The sequence below is a fragment of the Elaeis guineensis genome, chromosome 3 (genome assembly GCF_000442705.2).
Source record: "Elaeis guineensis isolate ETL-2024a chromosome 3, EG11, whole genome shotgun sequence".
NCBI classification, from domain to species: domain Eukaryota; kingdom Viridiplantae; phylum Streptophyta; class Magnoliopsida; order Arecales; family Arecaceae; genus Elaeis; species Elaeis guineensis.
This window is the reverse complement of record NC_025995.2, coordinates 22145221-22164540: the sequence shown is the minus strand read 5'-3', so window position 1 is coordinate 22164540 and position 19320 is coordinate 22145221. Positions and strand designations below refer to the sequence as shown.

General features: G+C 31.5%; 1 protein-coding gene across 1 annotated transcript; it reads right to left on the bottom strand.

The window, feature by feature from the left end:
* Window positions 1-1218: 1218 nt before the first annotated feature.
* Window positions 1219-18842, bottom strand: LOC105042258 (3-epi-6-deoxocathasterone 23-monooxygenase CYP90C1). Its single transcript, XM_073253356.1, is given in 13 exon segments — window positions 1219-1369; window positions 2320-2444; window positions 2566-2672; window positions 3195-3273; window positions 3371-3460; window positions 3582-3839; window positions 4026-4175; window positions 7443-7767; window positions 14659-14707; window positions 14710-14769; window positions 15450-15473; window positions 18523-18665; window positions 18754-18842. Coding segments are annotated over 13 exon segments (1593 nt in total). The 3' UTR covers window positions 1219-1275.
* Window positions 18843-19320: the final 478 nt, after the last annotated feature.

Sequence of the window (19320 nt, the reverse complement as noted above, 5' to 3'; positions counted from 1 at the left end):
AGCTATTGGTGCCACATCCAGTTTTTCTTTATGAATAGCTTGCACCCTCCAGGAACCAGCCCTGGAAGTTTCTTGCGGAAATATGTTATCTGGCTGATCCTAAGCTCTGGATCAGACAGTTCATTCTAGTATGGATTTTGACATGGTGTTCCAAGTTTAAGATTCAAGGTGGTAGGACTGGGCTAAGCAGCTGAGGCCAGTGAGTTTATTTACTAGATAAAATCAATGGAATGTAATTGTAATTTGTTCATGCACAGTGGATCATGGTCCAATCTGATATTCTTTGTAGCACATTGACATATATCAAACGTATATCATTTATGACCACATTCATTTCACAACCCCACTTAAGCTGCAGGATTAAATTGAATCGATGCAGTAAATTCAAAAGCAAAGTTAGAATAAAATGGCTGCAAGATTACCTGACAGTTTGTGTGATCTGACATTTTATTCCCTGCTTAGTTGAAGCCCTTGGAGATCCTTTCTTTCATTGGCCATGAAAGCCTTCTCCTACTGTAACCCATTTAATTTATTTTAGGTTATATGCGAAATATGCTGCACTGCAACTCTAAGTAGTTTTTCAATTCTACATATACCTAATCCTTTTAAATCTAAGTCTTACATATATAATCTCAATTACCTATTTATTGTGCATTATAAAAGTTAAAAAAGAGTTTTTTGCACGTTGCCCACCTCTTTATAGATTAACGAGGCATAAAGACCGCTCTTTTACATCTTTGTGGATCGAGTCATTTGTTCCATAGATTCCCCTAACTTCGCATCAGCCTTAAGAGAATATATATCTCATTTCTTCCCAAGTCTCTCTTCATTCTCTTTGGAGCTTCTAGCTAGTGAGCTACTTGTGCTTCTTAAACAGCCATCATGATATTCGAGCTCCTTGCCACCATTACATTATTGCTAGAGTTGAGATATAGATCCTACCTAGAATTCAGAGATGTTAGCATTGAATAATGTAGCTTGCTGGCTAGAACTCTGAAGGAAGCAGGAGGAAATAGGAAGAAATGCAATCAATATTAATTTAGTGGAAAGTTAACATGTTATCTTGTTAGGATTTTAATTTACAAATATCTATAAAGGAGTCATCATATATAATTTATTGATATATGTAAAAGACCAAAGCGAAAGCTTGTTTGCACTTGTTAAAATACAGAGGTAGCTATCTGATACAAAAGAAACTACATATTGGATGTAGGGTAAGTCATGCACATTTCGATGAACTGTCAAAAATCATTGGAAGGGCGTAGTGCATTCATTTTAGTAGGTAGCAATGGGCGACACAGTGATGGGCAGTCTGTTCTTCATCTTGACTGTTGGAAAGGTTATGATGGTGTCTGCCTCGGCTACCCAACTGCATTCATTAGATGAAGGAAACAAGTCAGCATCATGTTAAATAAACTGTGATGATAGTTCAATATGTGAAAAGTAGTAATTAAGGGGGAATAATTTGGTTCACAAAAAAATTGAGTCATTATTAGAAATGCTAACTACACTAGACTATTTACTGGAAATGTATGCAAATAAGTTCATATCTGGTGTGCAAAGAGTTTTATCTCTAATCTCATACTGAAGAAATGAGAGTCATGTCTTTTAGGAGTTAAATTTACTTTCTTCTGCTCTATCTTGAGTGTTTCATTTTCCCCTTTTTCTGGTTTTGTAAAAGATGAGAAAACCTATCAACTGCTTCATCCTAAGATCAGGAGTTAGATATAATCCTTTTGCAATCAAGTCAAATATTTGGCAGATAAGAATCCTACCAGGAAATAGATAAATATGATCTTTTGTAAGTATGAAAAGTGAAAACTATTATGGGTGGATTTATATTATCAGGTATTTAGGCAAATGAAAGAGTTATTATGAGGAAAAAAAATTATGTAGGTTGGAAATCATCAGGAAAGCATGAGAGAAAATGAAGCAGCCAAAGCACAACGATCAAATCTCAAATGTCATTCAACTTCATTAGCATGCCTGTAAAGGGATATTTTCTTTTTTGTTTCTAATAAAAAATAATGGTGGGAGTGCTTCCAATCATTTTTAAATAAATAATGCATGAACACCCATGTCTAACCTCCATTTGATGAACAGATGCAACCACTGGGCTAAAAGGTTTAGTTTGGGAGGCATTAATGGTTGGGCCTGGATATACCTTGGTAACTGAATGATATGTATTGAGGTTTGTCTTTGATGGTTAACTTTTTAAAGATAGCTAATGTAGTAGAGTGAAAATTGTAGAGCTTTTATAGGCAAATCGACAGGTTACTTGTCAAATAAATTATGAGGGAAGGAGCCAAGAAAAGATACCTGAAAGTGGTGACGAAGTGATGAAGAAAAATGCTGACTTCCAACCTAGAGAGCTCCATTCCTGGACAAAGCCTCTGCCCACCTCCAAAGGGAGTAAAGGTGCTTTGGCTTTTTCCTTCTCTCTGCTGCAGATTCATCAGATAAGTTCATTAAAACTCAACTCTCTCTCTCTCTCTCTCTCCTCTCCCTCCCTCCCTCCCTCCCTCATGCACACATGCACATGCAAATATACACAAAAACACATACCTGCCATCTCCAAGGATCAAATTCAAGTGGTTTCTCATAATTTTCTTCATCTAAGTGAATGGAGGTGAGGGATGCTAGCACACACCATCCTTTAGGAATTAAATACGCTGCAAAATCAGTTAGAAATATATAAAACACAAGAAATTTGAGAGTATGCATGTAACCTGACAGCTAAGTCCAATCTTATAGACCTCCAACCATCAAAAACAACCTACCACATATGTTAGACAATTAACAGTAGCAGATGCTCCCTAACCTTATTTTGAGGATCCTTGTAGCAATGCAATGTACTAGATATACTAAACATACCAGATGTCTGATGTCAACTCAATGCACATGAGATTTACTTGAGAGGTAAGACTGCTTCATGCATAACAGCATGTGGGATTACGTGCAATGGAACAGACAAATGATTTCTTCTCCTAGATTATAATCTCAACCATACTCCTTGTTTTTTTATGAAAAGATGATAACCAATTATTCGTGCATGAAGTTTTTGAAGGGGACTCCTTGTTTTTTTATGAAAAGATGATAACCAATTATTCATGCATGAAGTTTTTGGAGGGGTGCATCCTCAAAAGGAACAAGGGAATTTGATTCAAGCTCAAGCTGAAAACTTAGTAACATACACTTTATTTTGACATCGTCGAGTGCTTTCCTCCAAACCGCATTGATGATATTTCCCATCCTGAGAGCTTCGTTAATAACCTGATGTTCATCATGAGCTCTATCAGAATAAAGAATTTTACTCTGAAATAAATAGGTTTTTGCTTTAAAGAAATATAATTTAAGGCAAGCTGCTTACATGTTGAGTAAAGGGCAATGCCATATAATCAGTCCAAGCATAACATTCGCCTGAAGCCATTTTCTCTCTCTTTAGTTTTATGTTCTCTTCCTGAGCCAAGCGACATGAAGTTAGTACACAAACTAAACCAAACATTTCCAATCAATAAGACCTTGTCAAACTAAAACTGGTTCTCATGTATTCTGATGCAATAATCTAGGCATTGCTTTACCAGTAACAGCTTCAAAGCAGAAGGGGAGTCACTAAGGTATTTAATGGCAAGAGTCATTAGCGTGGGCACAGTATCCTCTCCCGGAATCATCATCTCTATAATGTTCTCACATATAGAGTCTATGGTCAGCCTTTGTAGGTCAGTTGTGCCATTCATTTCTTTTAAAAGTACATCAGCAACATCTGTGATTGTTCGTTCGCTGCTCCGCATCTTGCTTTCTATGATCTTCTTGATCAGCTTCAACATTCTCTCCTTGGCCTGAAAGATGTGCTCATATTAGTTACTGGCTTCAGTCCTGACATGATAACTGGTAATAACTCATAGCAGTCTCAAGTGGATAAAGATTATGGTTTTAATTTACTGCTATTATCATCGAACATTAAACTAAAGGATGAATAACATATTTTTGAGTTGACAATCAAGAATGTTTACCAGGAGACTAACCTTTAACGACTTGTACAGTGTGGTTCCTGGGAATTTAATAGGCAAACATATGAGGCCTTTAATAAATTCTCCAAACTCCCTCCTCAGTAACTGCATCTCTTCACCCGGTCCGATTCCTAATAAGATTCTAACCAGTACTTCAAATGTGATCTGTTAAATCATCAAATTAAATACATCATTTAAGCATCAAACTGTAAAACTTATGTGATCATAAAGTGCACTGACTTTTATAGGAGCAAGAAAATTTTATTTTAATTCACATGAAATAAACTGAAGATCCCAAACATTAGTTCCTAATTTTCCAAATACAAAAATAAGATATGGTAACTTCGAGTGTTATTTGAAATATAGTGCCCTAATTCAACAATAGAGCTACTAATAATAGGAAACAAAACCAATTAAGCTCAACAAGAGCCATGATATAAGAGAATTCATATAGGATCTATACAAGCTGCATGCATAAGTCTTGAAAATGAGGTTCTCAAGATATTGAAGTCCATTTTCAAGTCCTACTAAGACACTCTACATTTCACTGGCATAAATTATTTCTTCTTTAGGGCCACATGAGACCAAAATGCTAGATTTGATTCTAGGTTTCAAATTTTTATTATGTCAATTATATTTTTCTTTATTTGTTGAATTTATGAGAACTAATGTCTTTACTACTGAAGTTAGGGTCCATAGCAGAAGAAGTCCATGGCATAAAGAGATCACACTTGTCTTTAATTGTGATCAAATCTTTTTCTTTTTATTTTCATGTTGTGTATGGAACACTTTAAATTTGGATATCAAAAATAGAATTTTGATTTTGTGATAGTCAAATTATGCATAAATTTGCGAGAAAGAAGATGACTACATTGATGCATGGAATTAGTTTTCTTGATTTTTTATGAGCATTCAACCTTGAATATTAATTCTAAAAAGGGTTATTATTTGTTTATTTGAGGATGATCTACTTTGATACAATTTGACTCAAATTCTTCATTATGAAGTCGACATACTTCTATTAGAACACTCTAGCTACCTTTGATCGCTACATGGCTCAATAGATCATATTGGGTACTTTTGATTTAGCATGTGGAGGAGAAATTAAATGGTTAGAAAAGTAAACTACACCATCTAAGTTTACAATACCTCATCAACTTGATTTCATTAGTATTCCCTTTTATTGTCTTTTCATATGCTCATAGGTGAGCTATTTGCAAAGTATATTAAACTAGAACAACATTTTCATGGAATGGTGGTTTCAAATGTTGATAAAAATGAAATAACTTAACCAACCTATATAAAGATTGTAAATAAAAAAAGATAGAGGTTCAAATGCCATCAATATGAAGGACTCCATAAAACACACTTTAGTAAATATAACTAAGTAAATGTATTTCCTTTTTTTTTGGTTTTAGTTGCTAGAATAATCATTTTTTAATGTTGAAAATTGTGATTTTCAGCATAAAGTCTTTTTTGTTTTTAGAAAGGAGTTATTAAAATTTTTGTATGAACTAATTTATGAAACCATTGTCAAGATTCTTCACCAAAAAAAGAAAAAAAAAATCATTGTCAAGATCGGCACTATGTGGTTCATCAAGTTCTTGACAAATATATTTCCAGGGAATTACTTCTTAGCTTCTTACTTTCTACATTCCCCTTAATCTCCCTCCACTCAACCTAATTAAAGAAAATAGATTTTTATTGATAAAAATTCAAGATAAATGAGCTATTCATATTGACATAATAGTAAAATAAATATAGATATGTACCTTTTATATTAATTTATATCTTTTTTTTTACATATATAAGCTATACAATCCATGCGCTACACAACTCACTAACCATTCTCTCATGTCATGTTAATATCATATCATGCTAATACTGACCTTGCTAATTAACCAAATCTTTTATACTATATTCACAACATAGTATATAAATAAATTAAAACATAATTTTAATGAGGTATAAGTCAGTGGATATCCTTTATTTTTATCTTGAGCTGAGATTTGTTGAAAGTTCAAAATATTATCCTTATGCCCAATCATAAAACATATGAAGACCCCTTTAGTGCAAAAACATAAATTAGTGAATATAATTTAGAATTTTTATATTTTGATGAGTGGTAGATTAGCATATATTTTCAAAAAGCATATATATCTTGTTAGATTTTCTAATCAGATATTTCAAGTCATCATACGAGAAAATTATATGTATATTTGAAGCAAAAAAAATTATATTTATTAAATAAATAATAGACTAAATGAAAGTATTGTGTAAGAGAGATAATTTTACACTCAACCTGAAAGATTAGGAAAGAAAATCTAAATTACGAGATGTGGTATATATAGGCCTAGTGTGTAGCCTATTGCTTATGCATCCAATCACCTATAATCAATAACTATATCAGACTATCAATACTATCATATACAAATATATAATTTGGATAAAATCTAAAACTAAGTTATCTATTGATCTTACTTACTCAAACCAATCTATTTGAAGAAAAGATAAAATTTTTTTCTTAAAATATTTTTTGAAAAGAAAAATCTATAAGGGTCAGTACTTTTGAAAGCCCACTATTTAGATTAATTTTGCTGAAATATATATAGATTATTTTAGTTGTCCAATTATGACTTATGAATAGCTCCTTCTCTCTTAATGTAGATTATTGATGTTTTTTATCCTCAGATTAGATCAAAATAATTAAGAAGATTCAACTTGCTTGCATGATAATAATTGCTAAAGTGTTAGAGTGAAAATTTTGAATTACAGCAAATTATCATATTAAAAAATAAGTTGAGCATCACTTTAAGTGATTAACTAGTATTGAGTGAAACTTAAATTTTGAATTTAGTGATACGAGGATCCTTATAAGTCCTAGATTTTTAGATGCAAGAGTTTTGTAACTCAAGAAAAAGACCCATGCTAGGATCTTACAAGATACATAGATGAAACTATAAGCAATATTAGATGGTAAATGAATCCATGACTTGGCTGTTCAATATCCATAAATCTATCAAAAGATAGTACTAATTAGAGAATGTGATTTGTGGATAATATGTCAATTAAAATTATATACTATTACTATTAGAGTAGACAAAATTATAATATAACCTTTAGTTTATTAGTACTATATCTTTTAGTAATAATTATAAGTATATATTTCAATTTTGATTTTCATTTAGCTATTGACGAGTGATATCATCATATTTTTAATATTTGTATCCTATGCATGATCGAGTTATATGGGATGACTCATCTTTGTACTATATCTTTTAGTAACAATTCTCAAATGTATGTTTTAATTTTGATTTTCATTTAGCTATTGATGAGTCATATTACTATTTCTAATATCTATATAATATGCATGATTGAGTCATATGAGATGACTCATCTTTTCTTGTGAAGAGATGAAACTATCTCACCCACCTTTTTTGCTTCATCTTGGATATATATATATTGCTTGTACTTCCAGTTCACAAAAGATTGTATCATAGATTTTTCGATGTCTTTTGTAATGTATTCCTTCAATAAAGGTGATTTCAAGAAACCACCAACAACTCCATGCAATCTCTTGTGAAGGTCTCCATTTGTTTGTAATATAGAACACTTGCCTAGCAACTCCATGATGGACTTGGGATAAAACGGGATAAAAGTTCTACCATCATTTTGCAACACAACCTTATTCACCTCAGCATCTGTAGAAATAATGATTGGTCTCCCCAAGATATGAGACTTGAATACCTTCCCATACCTAAAATATATTAACAATATACAATAAGTGCTCTATATAATTTTTTTGCAAAAAGATTATCTACATTACATGACATGAAAATTAGCACTTATTTTCCTTCTAAAAAATAGTCATTTGTTTTTATTTACTGTACTTTATTTTATAAGTATTTAATGAATATATAAAGGAATTTGGCAATTTAGAGACAATAATTTTTGGATTTATAAGACTTCATTGAATTAACTTAATCTAATACTCCAATTTAAGGGGAAAGAAAGCATTTAACTAAAGTAAGCCACCTCAATATTTTTTATGTACCAAAGTTTTTGAAAGTGATCTACATGGACCATCTAATTTAAGAGATTATATTGGCTTTCAAAAGTTTGTAAAGAATGATATTTGATTGCATTTTTCATGAACAAAGCTTACCTTAAAATGCTAATAGAACACTAGACAAAAAACCTAGTATTAAAATGGATGAAAATTTTGGTGAGCATATAATATATATTGTGTTTTTGGTTGCCATACAAACTACTAAAAATACTCAATATAAGATTCTAAAGTCTGTTCTCAAATTTTTAAATGTTCATTATGATTATGAATATTTTTATTTTTAGTTATTAGAAGTTTATAGTAAACTAGAACCAATTTTGTTTAAAACTAAAAAGAACATTGTTAACATGCACCAACTTAATTGCATAAACTAAGAAAATGTACCAATACAAGTTGGTTAATAGCTAATTTTAACCAAATTAATGCAATTTTTGCATTAGAATCTCTTCAAACTAACACAATTCAACTACATCTTATGATAAATTTGAGTTCAATTGGGTTGATGTTAACTTAAGGTGGGTTAATCTCTAAGATCGTTAGTCAACTATCACCTAAATAAGTAAAATAAAATCACAAACTTAATCATCAATAGCTATTAGTCAATTATAATCCACCATAATATAAATATTAAACACCTAATTCCTTCCTCTCACTTAATTCTATGTTTAAGGTTGTGAGGATATAATATATGCTGTGTTTAAGATTGCTATACAAACTACTAAAAATGCTCAATATAAGATTTTAAAGTCTGTTCTCAAATTCTTGAATGTTTATTATGATTATGAATATTTTAATTTTTTTAATTATCAAAAGTTTATAGTAAATTAGAATCAATTTTGTTTAAAATTAAAAAGAACATTGTCAACATCCACCAACTTAATTACATAAACTAGGAAAATATACCAATATAAGTTGGTTAATAGCTAACTTTAACCAAATTAACATAGTTTTGGATTAGAATCTCTTCAAACTAACACAGTTCAACCACATCAGACGGTAAAATTGAGTTCAATTGGATTGATGTTAACTTAAGGTGGGTTGATGTTAGATCGTTAGTCAACTGTTACCTAAATAAGCAAAACAAAGTCACAAACTTAATCATCAGTAGCTATTAGTCAATTATGACCACCATAATATAAATATTAAACACCTACACTCCCTCACTCTAACTTAATTCCTTAAATGTTCACAAGTGGAGAGAGTTTCAAAGATTAAAAAGAGTACTTGAAATGAGCCCTTTCTTTGAATCTCATCTCATCAACCTTAAACATTAAGGCATTAGTGATAAAAACTATCTACCTAGTATATATGGTTATATGAAATAAACATACAAATTCATTGCTCAATAGTGCTAAAGATATAACAATAACACATATAAAATATATTAAAAAATGATATTAAATGTATCTATAAATTTTATATAATTTATATATTGATTTATTAAGATAGGTTGCATCATGTGGGTCTAGATCAATTGGGATTAGGTTCAAATCTGATTTGGTCGCATGAAGCTTAGCCCTCACGATACTTGACCCAGAGTTGCATTAAAAATTTTATGGACTCCAATTTAAGTGGTATCGATATCAAAGATACTAAAAGTGAATATAATTTTCCTATGAGAATATGATTTGTATTTGAATGGCTCCTATGGATATTTTTATTTAAATAGCTATCATTTGCCTTTTACTATTTTATCACAACTCATTAATGAAATATACTCTTATGCAAATATGATAAAGGAACAAAACCATTATTTCTCAATTACTTGGCATGGATAATAGAGTTATTCTTTAATTAAAATTTTTGTATACTTCAATCTAAAGCTAAGATTTGACCTATAGATTTGGGCAAGGGTTATTCTTGATAATAGTTAAGGTTGAAATCTTGTGATTCAAAGTTGGACAAAGGTCAAATTAAACATACATTTGGGGATCCAATACATTAGCTAAAACTCTTGTGTATCAAGTACTTCTTCCTTTCTCTCTCACCCTATGTATAAGTCACTTTTATAATTTTTATAGTTCTTGATGGATATAGATTACATATTTATAATTATTATATTATAAATAATATAAAAAGATAGTTTACATACTAGTTCTATTGTCACTATATTAAAAGGCCTATGGACTTGTATGAGATCATCCTATAGTTTATAACTCTATAAAACTTAATGTACATGTGCTATGAGACTAGTGCAAGTTAAACCAATTATAATCAAGTCAATACAAAAATAAAAAAAAATCAATATATGGTAGAAAATCATCATAAATAGAGAAATATATGACTAAAGTTAATTTATGAAGATTATCTTTTGAAAGACATAAGATGATGTAAATGCGTTGGCTTCTTTTTATATATTTTTCTCTCTACTTTTCTATAGTTGATATCTATGTTAACTAGTTTGACCGTTCTTTTGGTTTAAATTCGATTATAACTAGAAATTCGTTACCTACCATTAAATCAGTTTGCTGAAAGTAGGATCAAAAGATATATCTTTAATATATGTAATATCAAAAGATTACTTTAATAGGATCTAATATTTCTTTAAATTCATGTATGTTACTAAATCTAAATGAAAAAAAATATTTTTCTTAATATTAAAACTCTTGCCTATACATCAATCTGTAATGTAAATAATAAAAGTTTTAAATTGTACATTATTTAGTTTTATATACATGATTTACATAATTGATTTTCAAACTAGCAAGATGCTTTAACTTTTATGAATTATCTTCATACTTCTTCCACTGCCTATAATCATCATCCCTATTTTATATTTTACAAATTATCTCTAGGCAGTATTACATACACACACACATATATATTCTGATAAAAGATATCCTAATATATTTTTTAAAAAATAAAAATATCAATTTTTATTATTGTTACAATGAATATTTTATGTTGCATATGAACTAAATATGAAATTTAAGAACTAAAAAAAAATTGAAGGGGTACCTTCTAAACGTTTGATAGATCAAGACTAATATATTAGACAATGATCCAATTAAGTGGATCTTCACTCAGATCCAATCAGGTTAATATTGGATGATGTAAATCTATTATTGAGCTATTGAATATAATCTAGTACCTTTAAACTACTTATGCATCGAAAATATGTGATTTGGAGACACTGTACATGACACACACATACACACACCCACCCATAAAGTCCATTTTTTATGATAAATATTTATACATATATACAACGTCTTATATTTTAATATATCTTTACATGTATGGATAGCCTTTTAGTCCTTTTACGGAAGATCATATGAAATATGAACATATCCATATCTTAAATTTTTGTCTTTTCTTTTAGGATTGTAGTTTTTCTTTCATCATAAAATTTTTAACTTGAATTACACCTAAAGTAGTTATATTTAGATTTTCTATTGTATATTGTATAATCAATTGTAGCAAAGTGTATAAAACATTGCTATCTATTGGCATTTGGAGCTACAAGCTAGTTTTTAGATGAGGTTCTTTTAAGTTAATGGTTAACTTAGTTATTTACACTCTAGAAAAATAAGATTTTTCAGTTATATAAGAGAATAGGATTCTAGATACAAGTTGTATACTAGGATTCTAAATCAAGTTCTATCATAGAAAATAAATATTTACCTCTAAAAATAGTTTAAATATATAGCTACAAAAATAGTTGCATCTAACAGGTAATGTATACCTATGGTAGCAAAAAAATTTGTGCTTTAGAAGTTTCTACTTTTTTGCTACTATGATTTTTTAAGTATCTAAATATAAATATTATTGCTAGAGTTTTAGTGATGGTGGTTATAATTGCAATTTTCTCTTTGTTCTTTTTGTCACTAGTCCGTCGCTATACAAATTTAGAGATAGTTTTATGAATTTTTTGTGTACTACCTTTTGCCACAAAAGAAATATTTTATTATAGTGTTAAATCATTTGACCCATATTAGCTCTTGATTTTAAAGTGCATTATTTTTTGGCAAAGAAAAATCCCAAATTGTGTTAAGTGACTCATTATAACTAGACCTGAAGAAACAATTAAGGAGTTGTTAAAAATAGATGCATAATCAGCATAATAATAATGAATATGCTTAAATATTCTAGTGATGTATAGCTTCATCTTATTAGCATAATATTGTTTCAAATGTGTATTATGTATTGCACATTTTATAAATTGTATACAAAAATCAATTTTTGAACAAGAGAAAACATTGGCTTCTTAGTTCATATCTCTATTTTAATATAAAATATGAACTAGCTATTGCATCCTTTGATCAAGAAATTGGATGCATATTAAAAAGAAAAAAGAAAAGAGTATTTGATAAGCTACATCTTTTTGGTAGGGCATATGCTACATCTTTAGTAACTAGAAAATAAATTAATTAATTCCATTTAGATTCAAAAATTTTGGAACATGAAATATTTAATGTGGAATGTGTCTTCAGTGCCTAGCATTTGGTAACAAAATTAATTATACGTCTAAGATTATTAAATATATGAGCTAGTCAGTATCTCATGTGGTACCAAAAGTACTATAAACAAAGATTATAAAACTAATATAGGAAATGAAGGTTTATTTCTTCTTGCCATGCTTTCTCCATTCGTACCTTGCATGCATAGTTGATCTGCATAAAAGTGAATAGCATGAATATGAAATCTTAATTTATATGTTAGTAATTATATAAATCTAAAAAAAGTCCAATAGTAAATTAACAGTGTAATATGTTTTGCAATCTAACCACTCTTACATCCTTACAATATAATTACTGATTGGGATCGATGATCTTGTAGAAGCCAAGATGGAACAAATGCTTGGTTATGATGTAGGTTACCTAGGTGGGGCCATTTTTGAATGATAGTGAACATTGCAACTGAAGGCCAACAGTAGAGGAAAAGTGCAACAAGAGAGATGACAATGGACAAAAAGTATATATCTTCTATTAACCACTTCCATATCACAACTCAAATAAAATATTCAATGCTATTTGATATGGCAACACCATCTAAGATAGACTATTTAGTTAGGATGAGAATTCACTGGAAACTAAGTGTATCTTAAACTCCTTATTGTGGTGCTTTAATCGTTTAAAATTCTAATCGATTGAACTAGGAAACAAATTGATAATTTCTTTTGCCTCTTGAAAGGTCAAAAAAGAAAAATACAAAATTATTTAAAATAAACAATGCAATCAAAGTTTATGTGATTACATGATTATGATGTACTAACCTCTTTAAAAATTTTTAGATAATCATGAAGGCAAGATTTTCTACCAACTATCATAGACAATTAATTGATTCACAAAATATTGAATAAAAAATATAAAAATCCATAAATTATTTACAACTTATTATATATTGTAATTTAGTTAATTGAGATTATTTGTTAATTTATATTGTTCTAATTATTTTTTCTTTTGTTGCCTCTACATTTTTGTCCTTCTTGTATATATATGTATTATCTATATTCATACACACACATCGCACATTTTTTTTCTTTAGATAATTATATTAACACCATATAGTATTAAATTATTTATATATCATGTATCTTTGAATAGATTCTATGTTGATTATGTCAAAATTATACACATACTAAATTTATAACTTTGGCATTCAAATAACATATATAGACCAACTTTTATAGAAAATAATTCATAGTTGTCAAGTGCTTTTTTTGCAACTCCCTATTATGCATGTATGAGTAATCTTAAAAAATTGATACATTTAGTACATATATGCATATAAATATTTTTATAAAAATAAAAATTAATAAAGTAAAAAATTAATAAGATTATTATTTAGAAATATAGTACTTTGTCCTGCTTTGTCCAAGTGAATCTAGGTATGACAATGAAGTATTTTTATTAAAAGAAGAGTGATATTAAAAAAATGATGGATGGAAAAGAATCATCACTCTCATATTTAGGGATGGTAATCGGATCGGATCGGATCATAAATGGATTGGGTCAATACGGGTCGGATCAGAAAATCGTCAATCCAAATCCGATCTATTTATTAAATAGATCAAAAATTTAAATTTGAACCTGACCTATTTATTAAATAGATAATCTAATCGATCTATTTAATCTATTTATTAAATAATTAATTAAATTAAATAATTAGACAATTAAATAGATTAAACAGATTAAACAGATCAGATTAAATAAGTTAAAAATAGGTTAAACAGATTTTAAACAAATTAAACGGATCTTAAATGGATTAAACAGATTAAATAGATCAGGTTAAATAGATCAGAAATAGGTTAAACAAGTTAAATAGGTTATCTGACTCAACTCAATCTGATATTAATAAGTTAAATGGATTAAATGGGTCAGATATCTAAAATTCAAATCCAATTCAATTATTGAACGGATTCAATGGATCGATCTGTTTATAACCCAAATCTATTTAGCCTAAATCAAACTTGTTTATGGTGATCGAACACGGATCGGATTGGTGGATCGGATCATATTTTGGCAGCCCTACTCATATTGCTTCAATAATGATGAAAAAAGGTTTGAGAAGGAATGGTGAGATTAAAAATTTTCTAAAATAGATTAAATTTATAAAATATATAAAAATAAAACTTACATCAACCGACGTTTTTTCATGAAGCTTAAAGGCCTAGAAGCATAACCCATGCAATAAACTCAAGTGTTTCTCCAATAACAGGCCATCCCATGCTTCCTTTTGGAATAATATAGTTATTTGTCACCGTGGGAGCTATCTTCTCTATCCTCTTCTTTCTCCTCCATATATAAAAATAGCACCACCATCCGATAATAACCGTCAAAAATATAGAACCAATACTCCAATTCATTTCCTTGAGAATCTTTATCATTTGTTCGCACTTTTGCATAAGTTTTTTGTTTTATAGTGTATGCAAGAGGGAAAAAGGGAGATAAGAGGAGAGAGAGGAACAAAGGAAGAGAGGAGATAAAAAAATATAAGAGAAAAACTTGAAAGATTTGCAGAATATATTTGAAAGCCTTAAAGAATATTTCATCCACATTGCATTATTAATATTAGGGTAATATCTACATGCAATGTATCCATCCGTCACTATCCTTAAGAGTATATATATTTGGAAATTTGCCATACCCCTTTAGTTGTACCCCAAAAACCACTTTGAATTTACTTATTTTGGTATTCAAATATTAATCTTCTTTATTTTCTTAATTATCTATAATTACATTGATTTAACACCTTAACCTGTACACCTCATCTCAATTACCATCTCACCTTTAAATCTCTCTCTCTCTTCTCCTTATTTCCTTCTCTTGTGGTTTGCAACTCTTTTTCATTGATTTAATTTGATTCCATTGCATCTGCCAATTTCTCCCCCTATATTTTTAGTAATATATCTATCTCCTTTTAGTTTTCCTTTTTTTTGTCTTTCTCTTCTCCTCAAATTTTTGATTTATTATTTAAAATTTAAAAATTTTGAATCATACCTAATTTGAACCTATGAATCATGTATTTATTAATTATTCCTCGCTCTTACTCTTTTCTCTAACCCATAAATGCACTAATTACCCCTAAAAATCACTACAATTAAATCTGCCTAATTTGGATAATCCACTTTCCTCTTGTGTTCCTTAATTAAATATAATTAGATTAATTTAATAAAATAACTTATACACTCCCTCTTTAATTACATGTCTCCATCTGAAATTCTTTCCCCCTCTCTCTTTTTCACCCCTACCACCTCCCTCTCATGCTTTCCTGCTCTCTTTTATTGACCTATTTTGATCTCACCCCCTGTCATTTTGCTCTCCTAATATTTTTGGCAACATTTGTCTCTTCTAATTGATCTTTCTTTATGTCTCTCTTCCAAACTCTCTAGATTTGTAGCTCCTCATTTAACATTTTAAAAAGATTGAATCATGCCTATCAGAACCTATGAATCATATCTTGAGTTTATCTATATAGAAAATCCCATAAGCTCTTTCAGATTAATTTCTTTTGTGCATCTTCATGATAAATGTTGTTATTTCTTTATTAGTCATCTCTTTGATATGTTGATGCTCTAAAGTTAGGTTTTCTAAGAATCTTGATGCTTCCATATTGTAATAATTGATTAGCAAATATGTCCTTTTTAAAAGCTAGGTTGGCCAAGTTGATCGCATTATGCATCAAAGTGTACTCTAGAACATGGTATCGGCTTGCAATAGCTGAAACATACCTCTTGATTTATTCACCATTGTAGTCGATAATATGATATGTCACTCCACTAGTGGCCTAGTGTTAGACCCTCGCTAGTGGCTTACATGGGTTGGCATGGGCTGGTGCCTTTATCATGCCAACCTAGGATGGGCAGGAGCATGGCTGGGGCTCCACCTCAATAAGGCACCATTAGTTGGTCCAATGCATGGATGGCTGGATGAGATAAAGTATGCATGAATATTGGCAAAGGTGCATGAAAGATTGGGCACGAGCAGATGCATGTTTGACTTAATAGATGCATATGTTAGGCTCAGACAAGTGCGCTCAAGTCAGACCAAAAAAGATAGTGGGGTGCGCAAGCTACGGGGTGCGCAAGGACGAAGGCTACAGGCATTTAGGCCATGAGGCATGTGAGGTGCATAAGTCATAGGGAGTGTGGGGCGTGCAGGTGCACAGGGCATGCAAGGTACATAGACAAATAGCAGACATGCGGGCACTAGTAATTGGATGTGCGAGCATGCGTTGCAGGATGCACGGACAAGTGCATAGCAGGATGCCCGAGCACTAGTAGTGGGATGCACAACCAGGCACAATATATCACGTAGCCTCACATAGTGGGACTCATGGCTAGACATGCTATGGGACGCATAGCCATGCACAAGGTATTTATGTCCAGATGCTGGATGATTTTCAATAGTTTCAAACTGCTTGGAGTGGTTCCAAACTCCTTGGAGCAGTTGTTTAAACTTTCTGGAGTAGTTGATAGTGGTTGGTAGTGGTTTTGGAAAGTTTCCAACAGTTGAGAGAGTTGTCCACTGCCTCTACTATTATCCATGCTCGCTGGCCATTTATAGCAAGCTATAGGAGTGTCTCCTTAGTGAGATTCAAAGACTATCTAGATTATGTGAGAATTACAATAAAAGAGATTGTGAGAAGGCTGACTGGATGGAGTGTCCAGTGCCGCACAATGATGAGATTCTTGCAAAAGATTTTGGTTCAAGAATCAGTTTGTGATAGTTGGTATCAGAGCCACATTTGGGTACGCTCTATTGATGGTTTTTCATCAAAGTTCTTGCCTCATTTTGATTGAGTGAAGGGGCGACGCTCATGCTTGCTATTGGAAATAACATGGAGGCCTTTAGAGAAAGGATGGCATAAGATTGGAGGCAATGTTTAGAGTGCCTCAAGTTGATCTCGATGAAATCTTGTGGACACAGGTTGAGAACTTGATACCATGGTGGCTTTGCTCCAAAACTCTTGTGAATCAACACAATGATGGATGGAGGAAATGATGTTTGACATTAAGCTGATCAAATTTGTGATGCAGAATTTTTTGCATGGGGAAGTTGTTGTCAAAATGAATGTTCGAGATCCAAAACCATTCAATGGTACTCGAAGTGTCAAAGATCTGAAAAATTTTCTTTGGACATGGAGCAATACTTCAAGGCCACTTACGTCCTCGAAGAGGAGGTCCAAATTACTAGTCTATATCTTGCTGGGGATGCAAAATTTTGATGAAAAATCAGAACTAAATATGCTACTAGGCGATCCATTGAGACATGGGTAAAACACGAGTTGAAGAACCAATTTCTTTCTTGCAACATGGTCTGGGTTGCAAGGAACTCCTTAAAAAGATTGAGACAGATTGAATCAATAAGAGAATATATTAAAGAATTCAATTCCCTCATGCTGGACATCAAGGATATATCGAAGGCAGCTAGGTTGTTCATTTTTCTATCTGGTGTCCAACTATAGGCACAAAGAAGAACCAAAAGAAGAGAAATAAATACAAAGATGTTGGGGACAAAAGGATTAAAGATGTCGACAAGGGAAGGTCAAAGTGGAAGGTTCTCATTCAAAAAAAGATAGAGGTAACCCTTATCCTGATTGTTATATTTGCAATGGCTCTCATTTGGCTAGGAATTATCTCAATAGAAGTAAGCTCAATGCCATTATGGTGGAGGATGGTAAAGATGGTAGATCTGATTCAAAGGGTCCACAAAGAGTTGCACCACTGTAATTACTTAGTGCAATTCATGTAGTGAAGGCCCAAAGTCATCCCAAACTGATGTTCATGCCTATGAAAATCAACAGATATCAAATTTCAGCAATGGTGGATATAGGTGCCGCTCATAGTTTTGTGCTGAGAAGATGGTGAACAAACACATTGGGCTTGAGTCTGGTAGAACACCCAAGCCAAAATAAGGCCATCAATTCTCAAGCATAAGTTGTGAGGGCATGACCTTTGGCATCCAAGTAGTCGTCAATAGATGGGATGACAAGATGGACCTGATGGTGGTTCATTGGATGATTTCGATATGATTTTTGGCAATGATTTCTTTGTTATTGCCAAAGTAGCTATATTGCCACATTTGTTTGGCTTGCCGATCGGTAATGAGGAGAAAGCTTGCTTTGTCGCAAGCATAGCATCCCTACTAATGTTGAAGTTCATGAACCTAAAGTGAAAATGGTCTCTGCTATGCAGTTGGTCCATGGCTAGAAGAAGGTCAAATGACTTACCTTGCTGCTCTCATTGAGTTGGGTTCGGAGGAGATAGCAGAGGTACCAGTGGAGGTAGCATCAATTCTGTATGAATTCAAAGATGTCATATTGGCCAATGATGCGTGCTGTGGATTACAAGATTGAACTTGTGTCTGGCACAAGGCCTCCTGCCAAAGCTCCCTATAAAATGTTGCCAAAAGAGTTGATGGAATTGAAAAAGTAGTTGGAAGAATTTCTAGAGTCGAGCAAAATTCAACCATCCAAGGCTCCATTCGGTGCTCTGATGTTATTTTAGGAGAAGAAGGATGGTTCTCTTGGACTATGTATGAACTACAAAGCTTTAATAAAGTCACTATTAAGAACAAATACCCTATGTCCCTGATTTTAGACTTGTTCGATCAACTATGCAAAGCTGAATACTTCATCAAGTTGGACCTTCGACTGGGATATTGGCAAGTCAGAATTATGGAGGGAGACGAACCAAAGACTACTACGGTCATGAGGTATGGTTCGTTTGAGGTTCTAGTTATGTCATTTGGCTTAATAAATGCACCTACTACTTTTTATAACTTGATGAAAGATGTG